General features: G+C 42.4%; 1 protein-coding gene across 4 annotated transcripts in view; it reads right to left on the bottom strand.

The window, feature by feature from the left end:
* Positions 1 to 17,420, bottom strand: part of LOC146990132 (SH3 and multiple ankyrin repeat domains protein 2-like) — a 233,315-nt gene that overhangs the window by 20,642 nt on the left and 195,253 nt on the right. For 3 of the 4 annotated variants that reach the window (XR_015035060.1, XR_015035058.1, XM_085769271.1), the window contains exons 18-21: positions 5,038 to 5,173; positions 3,361 to 3,441; positions 1,611 to 1,634; positions 455 to 493 (exon numbers count right to left, since the gene is read on the bottom strand). Coding sequence is in view for 1 of the 4 variants with exons in the window: in XM_085769271.1 (XP_085625397.1) it covers positions 455 to 493; positions 1,611 to 1,634; positions 3,361 to 3,441; positions 5,038 to 5,173 (280 nt within the window). In the remaining 3 variants the exon portion in view is untranslated. The remainder of the gene's footprint in view (positions 1 to 454; positions 494 to 1,610; positions 1,635 to 3,360; positions 3,442 to 5,037; positions 5,174 to 17,420) is intronic. The other variant, XR_015035061.1, reaches the window with a different exon arrangement.

Genomic DNA, 17,420 nt, shown 5'->3' on the forward strand with positions numbered 1-17,420 from the left:
GCTGAATTGCAATGAAACTGAAACAGAAAACACTGAAACATATTTTTGAGGCGGCGGGAGGTGGACGGGAGGACTGTGATGGATGCGTGTGTGGGCGTGTCCAGCCGTGGAAGCCGTGCAAGCTTTTTTTTTTTTTTTCCAAACAGCCGACTCAACAGCATCATCCAACTCTCAGGGCTGTTCCCTCATTAGATGTAAAACGAGCAATGAAGGTGAAGTCCGTCAAGTTTGCAGTTTTCTTTCTCAGACTTTTTTTTTTTTTTTTTGAGAAAGGTGTCAACGGCAAATTTGGCAGAGCTGGACTTCCCTCTGGTGTGTGATGATGCTAATCAGATAGAGTCCACCTACAGGGGTTTGCTCAGAGAAGCTACATGCTAGCCCTGATCTAGCCTCTAACTGGAGCGCCTCCCTGGCTAGCTGTGGAGAAGCTTCCATGCATTAGGGCAGTGATTACTTAGAGTGACTTGGAAAACAATCCTCTTCTTCTGCGCATCTACACACAGAGGAGAGGAGTGGGGAAGGGAAGAGGTGGGGAGGAGGAGGACAGGGGAGGAAAGGAGCATCAATGACCTTAACTATGATTAGAGACACAAACACTCACACATGCACACACAAGAAAAATCACACACGAGAAGACGGGAGGAAAAATACGCGTTGCCTCCAGAAGTTTAATTTCCTCTCTCTGAGATCTGTCTCCCAATTGGATGTGGAGCAGACAACCTGCAACTCGGTTGCCCTGGAAACCTATCTGAAAGTGAAACATTTCCTGGAATAAACCTCCCCCTCGTCACACACACACCACACTCGCACACTGCAGTGACACAGGAGATAGAAAAAAAAACAAAAAAACGAAGGCATACAGGAAAAAAAGAAACATGACAGCAAATCTGTTTAGGTCAAGTAAAATGAACAAACATTGACTTACAGCAACACTGTTTTGTTTTACTCACATATGCACACACACACACACACACACACACACACACACACACACACAGTGAAGTGTTTTGTAACACCTCATTAAGGGGCTGCTGCTACATTTCTTTGCATTTGAAGCCTGAAACTACAGTATATATGCTGCCGTCACTGGTGCACATGCAGATTGCGGTTCTGTCTATGTGAGAGATTGAGGCGTCATTTTGAGGTGAACTACTCCTTTAATCAAACGTGGAGGAGCAGGACTACTCTGAGCATCCGAGCAGGGAAACATCTAAACCGAGAGGAAGAAGACGAGGAGACGAGGATCTGTTGCCGGTGACCGAGGTACACGATGGTAACACACCTCTCTGCTTGGAGACCGACTACAACATGAAACCATGCACTGACTGACGACATGTAGGACACAGAGACGTTCAGAAACACAGCTGTCATCAAAGAGACATCAAACATCATGCAGGTAACACCGTGAGACACCACGTTTGGTTTGACTGAAAGTCGAAGGAGCTCGTCAGACAAATCAAATCTTAAATCAACGAATACAGCAGTGTTAGTTAATCACAGTGGGAGGGAGTGGAGGGTGGTGTGTGTGTGTGTGTGTGTATGTGTGTGTGACATAAATCAATCACTGGAAAATACTGGATCAAACTTAAAACATGCCTACAGTAACTTACCACCTTTCTTTTTCCTTAGAGTGGCTTAGGGGGGGGCGACAGAAAAAGATTTCTGAGTCTTTAGAGCATAAAACAGACTCAGTCATTTTCCCAAGAAACAAAACAAACTCACTGCTTACGTTCACTTCCACCCAGTGTGTGTTTCATCTGTTTAAACTTAGTAGTCCTGCAGCAGGCGGCAGGCCTGTGCATCCCATCGTTTACATTCACATGCAAACTCACTAAAGCTCTTTTAGACCCAACAACGCCATCAGGTGATACTATTACTACTCTGTGAGAGTATGAGGGAAAGAATGAAAATGCAAATGTGTCAAATAAGCAGCTCTAAAATAAAACATGCTGAGCAGAGTTATTTTCTGCAGCACAAGTGGGTCCTCTCCCCTGTTCCTCATTTATTCATTCACCTTTCATCTCTGCTCTCACTCCACACACCTCTGACACAGAGCTGCAGATGCTGGTGACTGATCCATGTGTGTGTATAATACAGTGTGCAGTGTGTACAGAGCTCTTTCAGCCAATGCACCTGCAATTACCTGCAACTAATGTCATTTTAATGACTTGTTGAACTGTCTTTTAAATTATCTCATCGTTTTCTGAGCTTGTTGCCCCCCCCACCCCCCCTCATACTGTGTCCTGCAGCGTGAAGGCGGATCACAGCATCTGTAGTTGAGCCAGTTTGTTTTCGCTGCTCTTTCTTTCAAACACGTCCACCAGTTACTCTGCTGTTTGTGTTCCTGACAAAGAAAAAGGGGCTGGCTGAACTACTATCAAAGCGCACTTACTGTCACCACGGCAACCATGGCTGTTGCCAAAATCAACCAGGACTGAAATCACAAGGATTACTGTACAACTTCAGCATCATCATGAAAAAAATAAAATAAATCAAAACACTTCAATGAAATCAAACATTCACTGTCGGGGACAACGAGCAGCAGAGATATCTACCAAAATAAGAGCATTTCAGGCCGTTGTTTATGTTGTCATAGATGTCAAAATAAAGGTGTTTTATCATCTCTGCTGATTGAGGATTCCCTGATCTTTTCCTTGTTCCCTTGTCTGTTACACTTCCTTTCCTCCTTTCCTCCTTTTCTCCATCTTCCTCCTTTCTTTCTGTTCGGCCTCTGTCTCAGAGTTGCTGACTGTCCTGACTGTCAGAGGGTATTACTGTAGTTCCAGTCCCTTTAAAGTAGAGCAGAGAGGCTCCTCTGATGTGGTGCTCACCACACACACACACACACACACACACACACACACACACACACACACACACACAGATATAAAGACAACAAATAAACAAAAAACAAAGATGATGCTAAAGTCGCAGCAGCAGCAGAAGCAGCAGCAGCAGAAGTTCATGTGTGCAGGGTGTTCAAAAGCAAAATGTCCTTCATGCATTACGGCAGAGGAGGACAGGGGATGAGGAGGGAGGAGAAGCAGCTTCCTTCTTTTCTATACGAGTCAAACTAGGAGCAACAGATCAAACAATGGAAACGTAAGCTGCATCTTCATTCAGCTGCTTTGAACCAATGGAGTTTGCAACTGGGCAGAAATGGGTGTGCAAAGGGTTCTGCAGCACTGACTGCTTACCTTTGTCCACTGTTGACAGATTTAACCAACCAAAAATGAGAATAAGGAAGAGGAACAGAGAGAGGAGCTGTTAGACACAATGTTCCTGAGGCCAATATGAGTAAAAGAAAACCCAAAACAAAACAAAACAAAACAAAAAAAACCCAAACCAGGATGCTCTCACCAAGTTCCTCCAGTTCAGAGGTCATCGACTTGGAGCGCATGGACAGGGCTGTGGTGGGGGCTCTCTTTGGCGGCGGAGGAGCTGGAGGACACAGAGAGTCAAGAGTGATGCCTCTAAAATACAAACATACCATTTTATTGTCACTCAAGGATAAAATGGAGTTGTATTTTCCCACAGATTTTGTCCTTTTTTTTTTTTATCTACGGTCTTGTTTTTGTTAGGTAAAAGGGAACGAAGAGTTTGACTGTGGCCGGAAATGAAGGAAAAGCTGGTGAGAGTTTTGAGTACTGGTAGATTTCTGGAGCTGTTTTCAACACATAGTAGTGTGACGTAGTCTGAGACATTTTGGAGGAGTAGGAAGAGGAAGAGGAAGAGGAGGAGAAGGAGGGACAGTATCAAGTTAGTGATAAAGATTCACGTAATGAAACAACAAAACCTTCATTTCTCAGCCTCTGAAGCAGAAACATGAAATCAAATCAATTATAAGGTTGTTCTGACAATCTGTGACAACTTTTGAACATTAAATTAAGTGTTTGTTTTTTTTTATTATATGCATTTTTAGACTCCATATATTGAAAACAAAAAGGTTCTGTCTCCAAGGTTGAACTGTGAGTTGAATAAGCAATCAATCAGGTTGTGCCTCTTTGTCATGTTGCCTCACTGTTCAGTGACAGTGGGAAATGGGTCAGAAAAGACACTGGAAAAGAAAACATGTCCCACAACAGAAGATTAAACATAACAACAGATGATAAATGTATTATTATTATGTCTGTCTGACTTAAACAAAACATAAACTATTAGAGACATAACTGACAAAATACGAAGGCCTGACCTATGGACTTAATCTGTATGAAAAGGATGATTCATCATAAAACCAAGAAATAAAAGCTGAATACATTAGATTTGGCTGTAGTTTGTAACACATACTCTGATTACTGATGTAATGTTTAAAAACAAATGATGAGTTAGATGTTTGAACATTTTGATTTGATATTGTACCTATAGAATACATTTAGGATGTCTGTCATTTTCTTGTATCAATGAGATCTACTACACATTTCACTTCTGTTCGGATGCAAAAACTTTGAAGCTCAGTATCTCAAAATCAGAATGCAGACAGAACCTTGTTGTTCCAAGTAAGGGAGCGTTGACAAAAATGCATGTTTTTGTAGCTGTACACAATTCCTCAGGCAAAACCAAAGATTTACAATAAGAACCAATGGTTTGTACAAGTTCTCAGATGGTTTTTATTTCATGTTTCTATCTGCCTCGCAGGCTGAGACATAAAGGTTTTGGTGAAGGTCAGGTTTTTTGGAGAGGCCTCAGGTTTCAGGAGGTGACCGAGGTTTGAGAGGAGACTCAGGTCTTGAAGGGTTCAGTCATTCTCATTCAGAGAGTGACGTTCAGATCTGCGGGAGAGGTATGAACTTCTGTTGTTGTGTTATTTTTGTTGTTTGCATTGTGAACAAAAAGTCTGTCAGTTTCCCTCCTGCCTCTGGGGAATATTATTACGTAACACATCATCAGTGTGTGTGTGTGTGCGTGCTGCTCTACTCCAGTCTGTAGTGGTTTAAAACAGGAGGAACAACTGTTGGTAAATCTATACAGCAGAGGGGCTGTCACACCATTTCACTACACACACTTTCAGTCATTGACACTGCGGAAAAGTGGTTTTACCTTTTTTGCGTGCCGTGTCCTCGGGGTCCAGATTCCGACTCACAGTCACAACCTTGATCAGGAGCCGGTTCCCCCCCTGGCGGATCATGTTGACCACCTGTCTGTGGCCCACCTTCACCACATTCTCCTGGTTCACCTGCCACACACACACACACACACACAGACACACATACAACAGAAGAGTCGTCAGTGGCTGATGACTTTTATTCCTGAGAGCCATGTTAGCCTGTGGTGTATTTTAACCTTTACAATCACTGTCTGTGTCATCATCTGTTCATCTGTTAGTCTGCACAGCCCCTAACAAAACAAACTTCAATGACAATTTAAACACTTTTTCATTTTTAAAAACACAGCCACTAGGGCTGTCAATCTTCCCCCAAAATCAGGTTCGAATTTCTAACCCATCTTATGTTAAATACTCGAATAATATTCAAATTTTTAATGTGTTTTTTTTTTAAAGCTCATTATGGGGGACGGGGGGGGCGATGACGGTGGCGACAACAACACAGCAGAACGATCCTGCATAGGAGCTGTCCATGGTTACTTAACCAAAAGTCTCTTGAAGTGTTAAACAAAGAGAACTATGGAAAAATACATAAGTTATCTTGACGTGAACCATATGTTGCGGTAAAAAAAAAAAAAAAGGATCATTGATTCGGCGGAAACCCGGCTTCACAGGCGGGGGCGCCCCTCCCCCCGCGGGGTAGCCTATATAGCCCAGATGATCCGTGATCAGCACACAAGTGGTCCGCGGATCGATCAATTAAAAAAAAAAGGTGTGCGTGCCGTGTAGTGTGGGGACACATACACGCACCGTGGCAGCCGAATGAACGGGCAATTAAAAAAACTCTGCTCGTATATTTGAAGCTGCAGCTTTACCTTTTGCACAACAACAACTGCATTTTGTTTTATCAACATGTGTACTACTCCGAACGTCGCGACGCACTACGTTAATTTGCCTCGTTAAAAACGTTCGAACGTCAGTTTCCACCTTCGAATGTTCTCATTTTGACTAACATTCGAATTGTATTCGAATAGCGAAGTTCGTTCTGACAGCCCTAACAGCCACACAGCCTGTATTCAGAAACTGAGCCTTAAAACCAGCTGTCAGGACTTCTGTAACTTTGTGATGTCACAACAAAGCAGTCACCAAGACCGCCCACCTGGAGTCACCATCCAACACTTGCAGGATTTTGTTTCTCTGAGTGTTTAACTGGAATCTGATTATTTTTTTCATACATTTTTTATTAGATTTTTCATTCACATACAAAATCTGCTCTTTTTTTTTTTTTGCATCAAAATACAGTCAGCCAATCAGAAGAGAGGATCACAGCCTCCTCTGTTTTGATTGGCTGACACCAACCTGTTGTTACTACTAAAGCTCCAGGGAGAAAACTAAGAAAAGAGGTGTAAAACTACACTGAGATGGTCTACTTTTTTTTTTTTTTTTAGATCTTTTCATGGATCATCACTTCAGATGAAGCACAAAAGAAGAAGAAACATGAAGTCTGAATTCACCCAACATGACCTCATACGTCACCTTTCTACTCTCAGAGGATTCCTAGGAGCGGGTTGCTGGTATGAGCTTCATAAATTAAATTACACATCATCATTTCACACTGTACATCCACTATGTCCAGAGCCTAAAGAGAAACTGGCAAACGACCTCATCCATTCATTTAATTTAACGGGAACCAGAGAAGGAGACTGTAGCAATAACACTGACACCTCTGACCTGAGCCTGTCTTGCTGCAATGTCGTCATTAAAGAGTCCTTGTCCTTGTGAGAGGAGTTTGGTGTGTTGAAAGGTGGATGATCTCCAATATCTGGGCAAGGAAAACTTCAAGATGCAGGCAGTGTTAAACTAGTCTATGTGGTGGAAAATAATGAAATGATATACAACTAAATTAAATACAATGAATGAAACACTGTTCTCTCCTCTGTTTACTCCTAGTCTCAGCTAGACCAGTGTGGTTGTTACGTTGATGTACGTTTTAGTGCCCGATGTAGAGTTCACATATAAATCTGTGTTCATGGTTACAACAGACTTGTGGCTTATTAAAGGTGCTGCACACCTGCGGTCCAACCACACAGTGACGTCATGCAGCGGACGATGAGCCTCCTGCTCAGGTCTGTGATCTCCTGCATCCATCCACCAAACAGCTGTAATATTCATGATGGTGGCGAGATAGGACAATCCCACTGCAATTAGATGTGACACGAGTGTGTGTCTTTGTGTGGTGTTCGCTGGCACCAACTGGAAACACACAGCTTTTATGCAGTATATATATAAACTTCTGAAAGTACCCCAAACGCTGCACACCCCCACATTCAGATCAGATTTTGGCCTGCACAAATAAACACACACACACTGACACACACACACTTTATATCTCCTCTCAAACACATGCATGCATGTCCACATGGACTGGTTTTAATCTCATTACTGCTGGTCTAATTTAATATGGGCCCTGCTGGACCGCTCCTCTCATCTCCTATCCGGTCTACTCCGCCCCTCCTCTCTCTCTCCCTCTCCCTCTCTTTCTTAGACAAATACAAGAGGAGAGGTTGGAGAGTGAGCGAAAGAGAAAGAGAAAGAGAGAGACACTGGCCTGGAGCGACCAAGAGGGATGATGGAAAGGAAGAGAGGGAGAGAAAGTGTAAGTGGTGGATTAGGGAAAAAATACAGACTGGAGTGAAGGCACGGTGAGGTGAAGGAGAGAAACACACACAGACACACACACGGAGAGAGGGAGGGAGGGAGGGAGAGAGAGAGAGAGACAGACAGAAAGACAGAGGGAGAGAGAGTTGCGTTTCTCTCTTTAGGCTTTAATCTAACACACACTCTGCTCCAGCATCATGAGGGTGGACATTTTGGTAATTAGAGAGAAATGCTCCAGCAGCTGTTTCAGCATGACCCTGTGTTCCCGCCGCTGTGCTCCAACACACACTCACACACACCAAGGTCTGCTCATACACTTCAGTACACACACACACACACACATACAAAAGTGTCCAGTCGTTCGCATATAGGGGAAGCCTTACATAATCTGCTGTGTCTTTCCACTCTCTTATGTAACAACGCCAGAAGGATGGACACACACACACGCGCGCACACACACACACACACACACACACACACATTTGTGTGAACATACACACTCCTGATGGGTACAGAGCCTGCTTGGACTTTGCAGAGGCCTTATTACGAGGATGAGGGATGTGACGACAGAACGAGGCGACTTCACGTCTCGCTGTCTTTTATTTTTAGAGCAATCAGCTCATTTTCTTCCATGAAAGCAGCTAAACCTGTGTGTAAAAATAAGCTTTTCTCTCTCTCTCTCTTTTCTCACACAACTCTTCCACACAAAGACTTAAACCACAGCCAGCAGCAGCAGCGCTCCGATTTACCACAGTGCACCTGACACCAAACATCTAGATCTAGATCTAGGAGGAAAGGGGGGGGGGGGACCACAGACCAGCGTCAATGCCACAACTTCCTGTCTCAAGTTTCAAGTTTGTTTAAGAAATGGAACAATGCATATTAATGAACATTTAAAAAATAAATTTTCTCTTGTCCCATAGGCAGGTAGGTGTAAGATGGGAAGAGAAGAGAGGAAGGACAATTAATTACAAAACTTTCCAACAACAAACAAACAACAAAATAGAATGCACAACAATATAGACTATAAGTTTGGGATGACACATGATTAACTAGCTCAATGTTAAATTATATTGTGAACATGGATTGTGAAGTAAAGTGCCTGTATAACGTGCTAATGTAGGCTACCGCTGCATTCTATTGCAGGATGCCTGGCCGTAATAAAGGGCTGGACTGTATTGCAAAAAATGCTTGTATAAAATGCTGGATTGTATTGTGGAAATGCCCCTAATAAGCTGATAAGTGCTGATAAGTGCAAGAATCTATTGCAGAATGCCCATAGTAGCGTGCTTCATGCATACAACAAACAACATAATAAAATACAACAAGCATACAGCAAACAGACAAAAAGTATAAAAATGTAAGTAGGACCGTGTTCACAAATCTGGTTTTCTAATAGCCATGCTAGAAGATGTTTGGAGAATGATGTGATGGTTGGTAGTTTGTGTATTGTGCTCGGTATATGGTTCTCATAAAAGAAGAAGCTGAGTTTGAATTTATTGTGATGAAAACCAAACATAACAAATTTAAAAAATCAATTTACACACTGCCTGTACCTCTGCTGCCTTTAAAGCTGATTAAAACTGTACCAGTGTGCGCTACCTTCTGATATCATTGTGTTGTTTTTATGCTCTCTTTTATTTTCACTTATAAACTCACTTATAAACCTTGTTCTTCTCCTTGCACTTCTTCAGGCTCAAACTTCAAAACGTTTTCAGTCAATCACATGATTTCCATCATGAGCTGCTGATACTGTATATATATATATATATGAATTTTGACTCCCAGCATTTAAGTCCACAGTATATTAAATGAGAAGTTATGAAAGTGTACTGATCTACACATCCATTACAACTCATTGCAACTCCACCAAGTGATGAAGATCATGAGATTTGACTGAAAGCTGCATAGGAGCCTCCAACTGGACTTTGTTGTTGTTGTAACTGTGTTAGATCAGGACTCTACAGTGGCCCTGACGGCTCATTACACTGCAATTTATGTGCTACAGATTCAGAAAATCTCATCAATTTGACAACACATGAGCTACAAAAACTCACAACAACACAACTGAAGGGGACGCAAAAAAACTGACGGACCAGGCTGGGACACTTGTGTTCAATGCTCCATGACTTTAGAAGTTGTGAAAACAGCAACCTATTAGTGGTATTTGAAACTAAGGTGAGTTTGTTTGGTTTATTATAACAATCCAGATATTATTGCAGGTATACTGTTAGCTTAGCATTAGCCTTAAACCAGGTCCATTACTTTGTCCTTGAGAACACTTCTGTGTTGTTGTGAATGTCAAATTGATGAGGCTGTAGCATGTGTTTTCTACAGTTGCAGTGTTTTGAGCCCTCAGGGCCACCATAGTATAGGCAGTAGTACTAAAACTGCCGATTAAACTATTTGGATTCAGTTCATGTCTGATACTTTTTTGGTAAAACAAAACAAAAAACACCTGAGAGAGCAGATGTAACTTCATCAGATGATGTACTAATTATCATCATCAATGTTGCCTCTTCATGTCAGATGAGCCACAAACTTTTAACGTTTTAACATCTTTAAATCATCTGATCAATGAAAACATGAAGAGCTGCTTTGTTCATCCAATGAAACTTTAATGACGTAGTAGAAGTGACATGTAGAGAACGACGTGGTTCACCCTGATGGAGCCTGCGTGCAACAGACCAGTCAGACGGCTGCATCGAGTGGCAGATCAATACCTGGGCTATCAGTTACATGCAGACGATTAGCAATATTGATCCATGTCCAGTCCAGACTGTGGTGTGAAGGCAGCAATCGAGCAATCACAGTTTCTGACACGTGTGAGACTGAATGAGTGAAACAGTGTGTTGTTGTTGGGCTATTTGGCTCCAATAGAAAAAAAAAGGGGGCAAAGACGGATGAAGCCCGGCGGCCATAACGTGTCAAAACATCCATGAACCCACAAGTAGCAGAAAGAAAAACTGCAGTGAAGCAGCAGCTTTATGGCTGAACATTAACAGTTTAATCAATAATACACAACACACTCACAGAAACACACACTTCTGGAGGAAAGAAAGTGGCCCTGGATACCAGTGTGTGTGTGTGTGTGTGTGTGTGTGTGTGTGTGTGTGTGTGTGTGTGTGTGTGTGTGTGTGTGTGTGTGTAAAAGTCTCCTGTCACATCCAGCAGAAGGGCCTATTTAAAAGCCATTATCATCATCATAATCATTACAATAGTTCCACAACATCAAGCATCATCTGAGCCATTTATCTGAGCACAGGCGGCCGACTTCATCCCATCATTCAATCCACTCCTGTCTGAGGCAAACGCCCCTGCTGACGGCTGCTAATCTGATTAATCAATTATAATCTGGAGCGTGCGGACGCGTGCTGAGAACATGGGCTGCTAATCCAGTCTGTCTGGAGCAGGAAAGGGTTAACACACAGCGCCACACTGAGGTCAGCTGATCCGTCCTCTCCTCTGTGATGTAACGTAAAGGCAGACGTGAGGCGTGACAGTTAACACAGCTGAACTTCAGTTGGCTTGTCAGTCATATCACATGGTCTTCATCAGCAGCAAACTTTAAAACTCAACTTTTATGTGAAGACAACTCAGATTTCATTCACTCACTCACCAGAAAACTACGGGTATATGATTATGTTGCTTAAAGGGACAACAAGGAGTTTTGGAAAAGCGAAGCGTTTTCACACTATATTTATGAGCCTCTGCGCACCGTGAAATTATTTGACCCGCGCAAGACAGACTCATGTTTTCATTCATCAAGAATTAAAGTCAGAGGTTGGAAGACGATCACATACCATCGTAGTTCTGACCATAAACGGCGATTCGGCTGCGTTATTCTCATGACTCGCCGCAAAACCGAAAGTAAGGAAACGCTGGTCGGCTCGACCAGCATTTCCACCACCACTAATAATAACAAAATAACGATAGAGACAAAACGATATATTTATCGAAAATGGGCCCATTAACAAGTGTGGGTAGCGTAGATTCATCCACATTAACGTGAGACTTTTAAATAACCAAATAGAAACTCCTCGTTGTCCCTTTAAAAGATTGTGCAGCAACTTCATCAACTCCACCACTTTCTTTCCTATTTCTTTTTCTGATGCTACCATGTTTACTAAACAATCAGTTCTTACTTCTCATTCATATATGTGAACTTTAACACACAGTCCTAATCTGTAACTTCTTGTGGTCTCTCAATCAGAACAACAACTGAATGAGTTGTTGTCTTTAACTCCTCCTGCTCTGGATTCCCTCGGCAGCAGTGGTTCAGAGGGGGATCCTCCTCTCCACCACAAACACACCACAGGATTCAAACCAGGAGACACTGTTCACTGGCCAGTGGACACGGGACGTTGAGCTGTTTCACACGTCCTCATTTTATTTCTAAAAGTTAACTTTAGATCCAGATGTCCAACGACCAAAATCCTGAAAACCTCCAAGGTGTAAAAGGTAAATCTGAAAAATGTGACTTTAAACTGGGTAAGAGTCAATAGCACTAATACATGATCATATGAATATGACATTAGGTGCAATGAATGACTGATATCCCAGATTTATTGATCTTCTGATTCATTCAAGATCTTAAAGAAAAAATAAGAATTCAATACATTTTATGTTATTGTGAGTGAGTCAAAACAAATCATGTGTGCACAAGAGCTAGTGCCAGTGATTGAAACTCAAAACTTCATCCCAAAATTAAATTGAATGAAGATAGAGCAACAAGTTTGCAAGGAAGAGCTCAGAGAAACAGGCCGATCTAGGGCAATGAACAATCTAGGGCAGTGAGAGAGCAAGATGAGACTTTTCTTGTGAGTCTGTTTAAAGCAGGGATGTGCATTAACTTTTGTTTACCTAAGGTTGACAGCCTTGTACCACAAAACAAAACCTTGTAGCACAATAGCTAATATCCAAGTAGTGCACTTTATCATTTAAACAGGTTGTGACAGGCAAAGGACATTAAAGTTGCATAAAACACACAAAATCCAAACTTTAACAAGAACTGTTTTCAGAAAGATTTTCTTTGTTTGCCCATAGGACATAAATATAAGACTAATTGCCCAGACTACTGTTGCTTTTCTTTTTCCTTAGTTTGTGTATTTAGACCAGGTTGGAAGTTTGAAAGCTAGTGGGCCTGTTTGTGTTGTTCCGGCGTTTAATCTCCTAGCTCACAGCCTAACCAAGCGCGCAGTTTACTCACTAAGAAAATGCTGAGGAATTGTGGGAATTGAGGCTGGATGTATGAAGCACACACACACTTTTCTCTCTCGTCATTTTTTTCTTTCTCTACGTTTATTTATTATGCACAAAGCACCAAACCAATTCTCAACTTTGTTGCATTGACCATATTTTCATTAACATGAATGGAGATCAAAGCTGAACTCAGGTTCAGACCAGTTAGATGACTGTCAGTGGTTTTCCCTCCAGCCTCATGGTGACGAACTGAGAGGGAAGATTATTATGTAAAGTAACAAACGGATCATTAGTGACTAATGTGAGTGATTTTTATGACACTGACAAAGAAAATGTGTTAAATATAGATCGGTCATCTCTGGATGAAACCTGACCTGAGGCCAGCACTCCATAACTTCAGATCATTTTATTCTCATCACCATCTTATAAACTGTTCACTCCTCAGCCCAGTTCATGTCCGTCAGCCCTGTCAGTCAAGACCAGCACTACTAACAGCTCAATACTGAGGAAAATAATCAAAGCATTTTCCTTCTTTGTGCAGCAAAGATGTGATGAAATGCAATGTAACATGGTAACATGCATCACACACACACACACACACGCACGCACAGCGCACGTACATACATATGTGTACCTGTATATGTCTGCATACCTTCACCCACACATTAAAGCAGCAGCATTCATCAGCATTTGAAACATGGAGCTGATCTGCATCTAAGACTGGTAGGCTGGGAGAGAGCTCTCTGAGATCTGTGTGTGTGTGTGTGTGTGTGTGTGTGTGTGTGTGTGTGTGTGTGTGTATTCTTCCCTTGTAGGAAGCTGGAGTACATCAAAGCAGGCTCATTAAATACAGAAATATACAGAGACTGTGTGTGTGAGTGTGTATGTGTAAAAGAGAGATAGAGAGAGAAGAAAACATATAGAGGAATAAAGTGAAGGACTGAAATAGGATGGGGGGCAGGGAGGATGGAGAGATGGAGAGAGAGAGAGAGAGGGAGGGATGGAGATTTTTATTCTGATGACTCAGAGACCCAGATAGAACAGTCCTGACTCTGATGAATCATATAGCTGAATATCAAACTGACGATGAGAGCACATGTAAGAGCACGCACACACACTGTATATACACACAAACCTGTTTCAAACCACACATCAGCTCCGCCCATACTGAGATATTTCGTGGAAACACACACACATACACACACAAGGTCAGGCTCTCCTCCTTTTCTTGAAACACACTCGGGCCGCTCGTACAGCGACGCTGCCGACACCACGGACAGGACGGAGACGTCAGGAGACGGAGCCTCTGCGGGCCAATGGCCAAGCAGAAATAGATAAGCCTCTCATGCTGCATGGAGAGAGAGGAGGACACTAATGGATAGTTGGTGGCATTAACCACCGCTCTGCCCTACTGGCACACATCCAGATCAGTGACGAAGCAGCGACAGCCGCATCACACCCTGAGCTCACGCCCCCTGGCCCTGACAGACCAGCCCTCAGGCTGCAGACACATCCTCAGCCTCTTCTGCCGCTTCTGTCTCTGCTTTGTTTGTGATCGCTCGGGTACCAGGGAAACGTGTTTTCTCTTGTATCTAGTCATAGACACAATTTTGGTTTTGTTTGTCCAGTTTTGGAGAAACTTGCCTCCAAATGATTGACAGATCCCTCTCATCTTCCACTTCTGGCTCTGCTGGTAACAAAACTTTGCTGCTCCTCACTCTTTTTTTTTCCAAGAAAAAGGAAACCATCAGGTTTTAGAGTCTCATTAGCTCCAACCTCCACCCCATCTACATCTCCCATGTCAGCACAGAGAACCTGCAGATGTGAAGTGTCAGCTCACTAAGACTGAACCATGTCAGCTGAGCGCAACCCCCCCGAAATGAATGCTGAATGAGCGAGGGGAAACCGAATGGTTAACGCTAGATTAGATCGCACAGCTCGGTTAAAAAGTTCAGAGAGATGGAGCTCTTGACCCACAAAGGTAAAAGGACAGTGAGGTTAGACTCAGGTGCAGGCTGCCTCTCTGTCTCCTGAGTCTCTGCTCAGCTTTACTCTTAAAAGCTGCATTATCACTGTGTACACAGGAAGGCACAACATGTTCCCGGTTGCTAGGCGACAGTTGCTGCGTGATACCGCGGGAGGTGGGAGTGGTGCTGAGAATGTTATCAGTGTTTAGGGGGGAGGGAGGGGGGCAGTGGATCGTACCATTCATCATTAAACGGGGACTAGGTTTTTGTCAATGGGGCAACTTCACCACGTTCCGTTTCCCTGTGCAGCCATCTTCTTCTTCTTCTTCTTCTTTAATGATCGCAGTCTCAGCCGTGCTCTGACAGGAACCTGTGTTGTGTTTTGTTTTTGTTTTTTTTTAAAAAGAAGCTCCCTGAGCACTGTGGGCTCGGGCACGCTGCTCTTTGTGCGCTCTACCTATAAATAAATTATTGATGGGAAACGCAGCTTCCACTCTGTGTTATTTTCAGACTGAGCGTCATGTGACTTCGGTGTCGTCCGTTCTTACGTGCGTCGACATGTTGGGGTTGGTGTGTGCACGTGTGAGAGGTTCCCATTGTTTACTGAGAGGTATTGATTGCGAGTGTTAAAGTGAAAACGGATAGTGAGCAAATAGCTGAGGGGAGCTGATAATGACTGAGGGGGGGGTCCACATCTGGAGCCCACAGCAGCTCTCCCACTGCTTTTCAGGAGTTCCCACGACAAAAATCAATGGCACTGCTAAAACAACATGATCTTGACGAGGCGCAGACTCATTACTCGTCATGACAAAAGTCAATCTTACGGAAACCCAGCGGAGGACACTTGAACTACTCATCCATCCATTAATAATGTGAGAAAACACAAACACCGTCTCTTGTGTGAACAATATTACATCATTTTGTCACGTCTTCTTCTTCATTAATTCACATAGTGGTCTAATATTTTATGGATCTGCAGTATTTATAGCTGATCCTTCAGAGCTCGTCAAGGCAACACAACAAGCTGTAAACACAACACATTAACATATTATCACCACATAAAGATGATATGTGACCAAACACATCCACTGACGCCGGAGAAAAACATCTGGCTCTTTAGCTAAAAAACACTCCACTACTGTACGTTCAACAGCAAGATGGCAACATTGTCCGTCTGCAGCATGGCTGGGAATTTAACCTGATACTTTAACAAAACACCTGAATTGGTTTGATATAGGTAATCAAGGATCAAGAAAATACCTTAAAATCTGCTCTAATGTTATTAGATCACTCAGAAGTCGGCCAATCAGAAGAGAGGCTTTGAACCTCCTCTCTTCTGATTGTCTGCAGCGATATGTTTCTAGAGCTCCAGACAGGAGATATAAAACTACACTGAAGTGGTTTTTAGATCTTAAAGCAAAAGTAAATCCTCTGATGGATCAACTCTTCAAATAAAACACTTGTGAAGTGTAAAATAACGGACGTTTAAGCCCATACATGATCATATTTGTACATTTATCTTTCAAATAATGTTATCATTGTAGGCGGAGTAATAATACAATGCCGGGTGGATGAAGACAGATCTTCAATACAAATATAGACAGCACAGAAAGCGACACTAGACTCTGATAAACAGAATTTATCAGAGACCAAAAAGTACAATAAACCAACAACTGCTGAGTATAAACATATGTAGGGCCTATGGTATATACTGTGTATATAAACTCCACACAGGCCATCAGAGCTGCACTGGGCAGAAGGAAAGCCCTGATCATTTGTTACCCTTTGCTCTGTGAGTCTGTGTCCTCACTTCCACATCATTAGATTATATCAATAGAGATACGACCTCCTTTGAGTTTGTTTTGAAACTTGGAAAACAGGAGAGGGAACAGGTGCAGGCGAACTCCCATCATATGAAGAAAGGTATTAACTTTGACATCGTAATATATCATATACAGTACATGTTATGATGTGTAATCTTATGTCATAAACAAGAGATTACGGGTTACATGTCGGTACCGCCAAGACGAGAGCTCAGACACCGATTCGAGGAAAGCAGAGAGCCAACATTTTCCCCATAAAAAGTAATTTAACCATCACAGTTACTAAAGCTGTTTAATAAGTTAATAATTTAAACTTTATGAAGGTAAAAATCTTGCAAAGTTCTTTGCAGTGACAACCAGGCAATAATAGGAAATTTAATCGATAAAGTCACCTGATCCCTTCTCACTGATGAGATGAAGTTTCCTCTCTTGCTTTGTGTCGTTTAATACTCTTCAAGGATCCTGTCAATGAAACCTCTTTTCAAGAGGAAATCGATCCAATAAATGAGGCTCAAAATGTCTCATGTGACTTTGATGCTTCAGCTTCCAAATATCTGGTCAATATTTTACCTGAAGTAACGTCTGACACCCAAAACATTTCTCAGCACAAACAGAACTGACCTTGTCTGTCTTCAAGTTACTCAAATCAGCTACCAGCTTTAAATATTCTGCACTCAGACAGAGCTTTATTAGTCTCATTGACCACTCAGTGTTTTACAGTACCACATC

The sequence above is a fragment of the Trachurus japonicus genome, chromosome 3, assembly GCF_045865225.1.
Source record: "Trachurus japonicus isolate A0001 chromosome 3, Traja_1.0".
Lineage (NCBI taxonomy): Eukaryota > Metazoa > Chordata > Actinopteri > Carangiformes > Carangidae > Trachurus > Trachurus japonicus.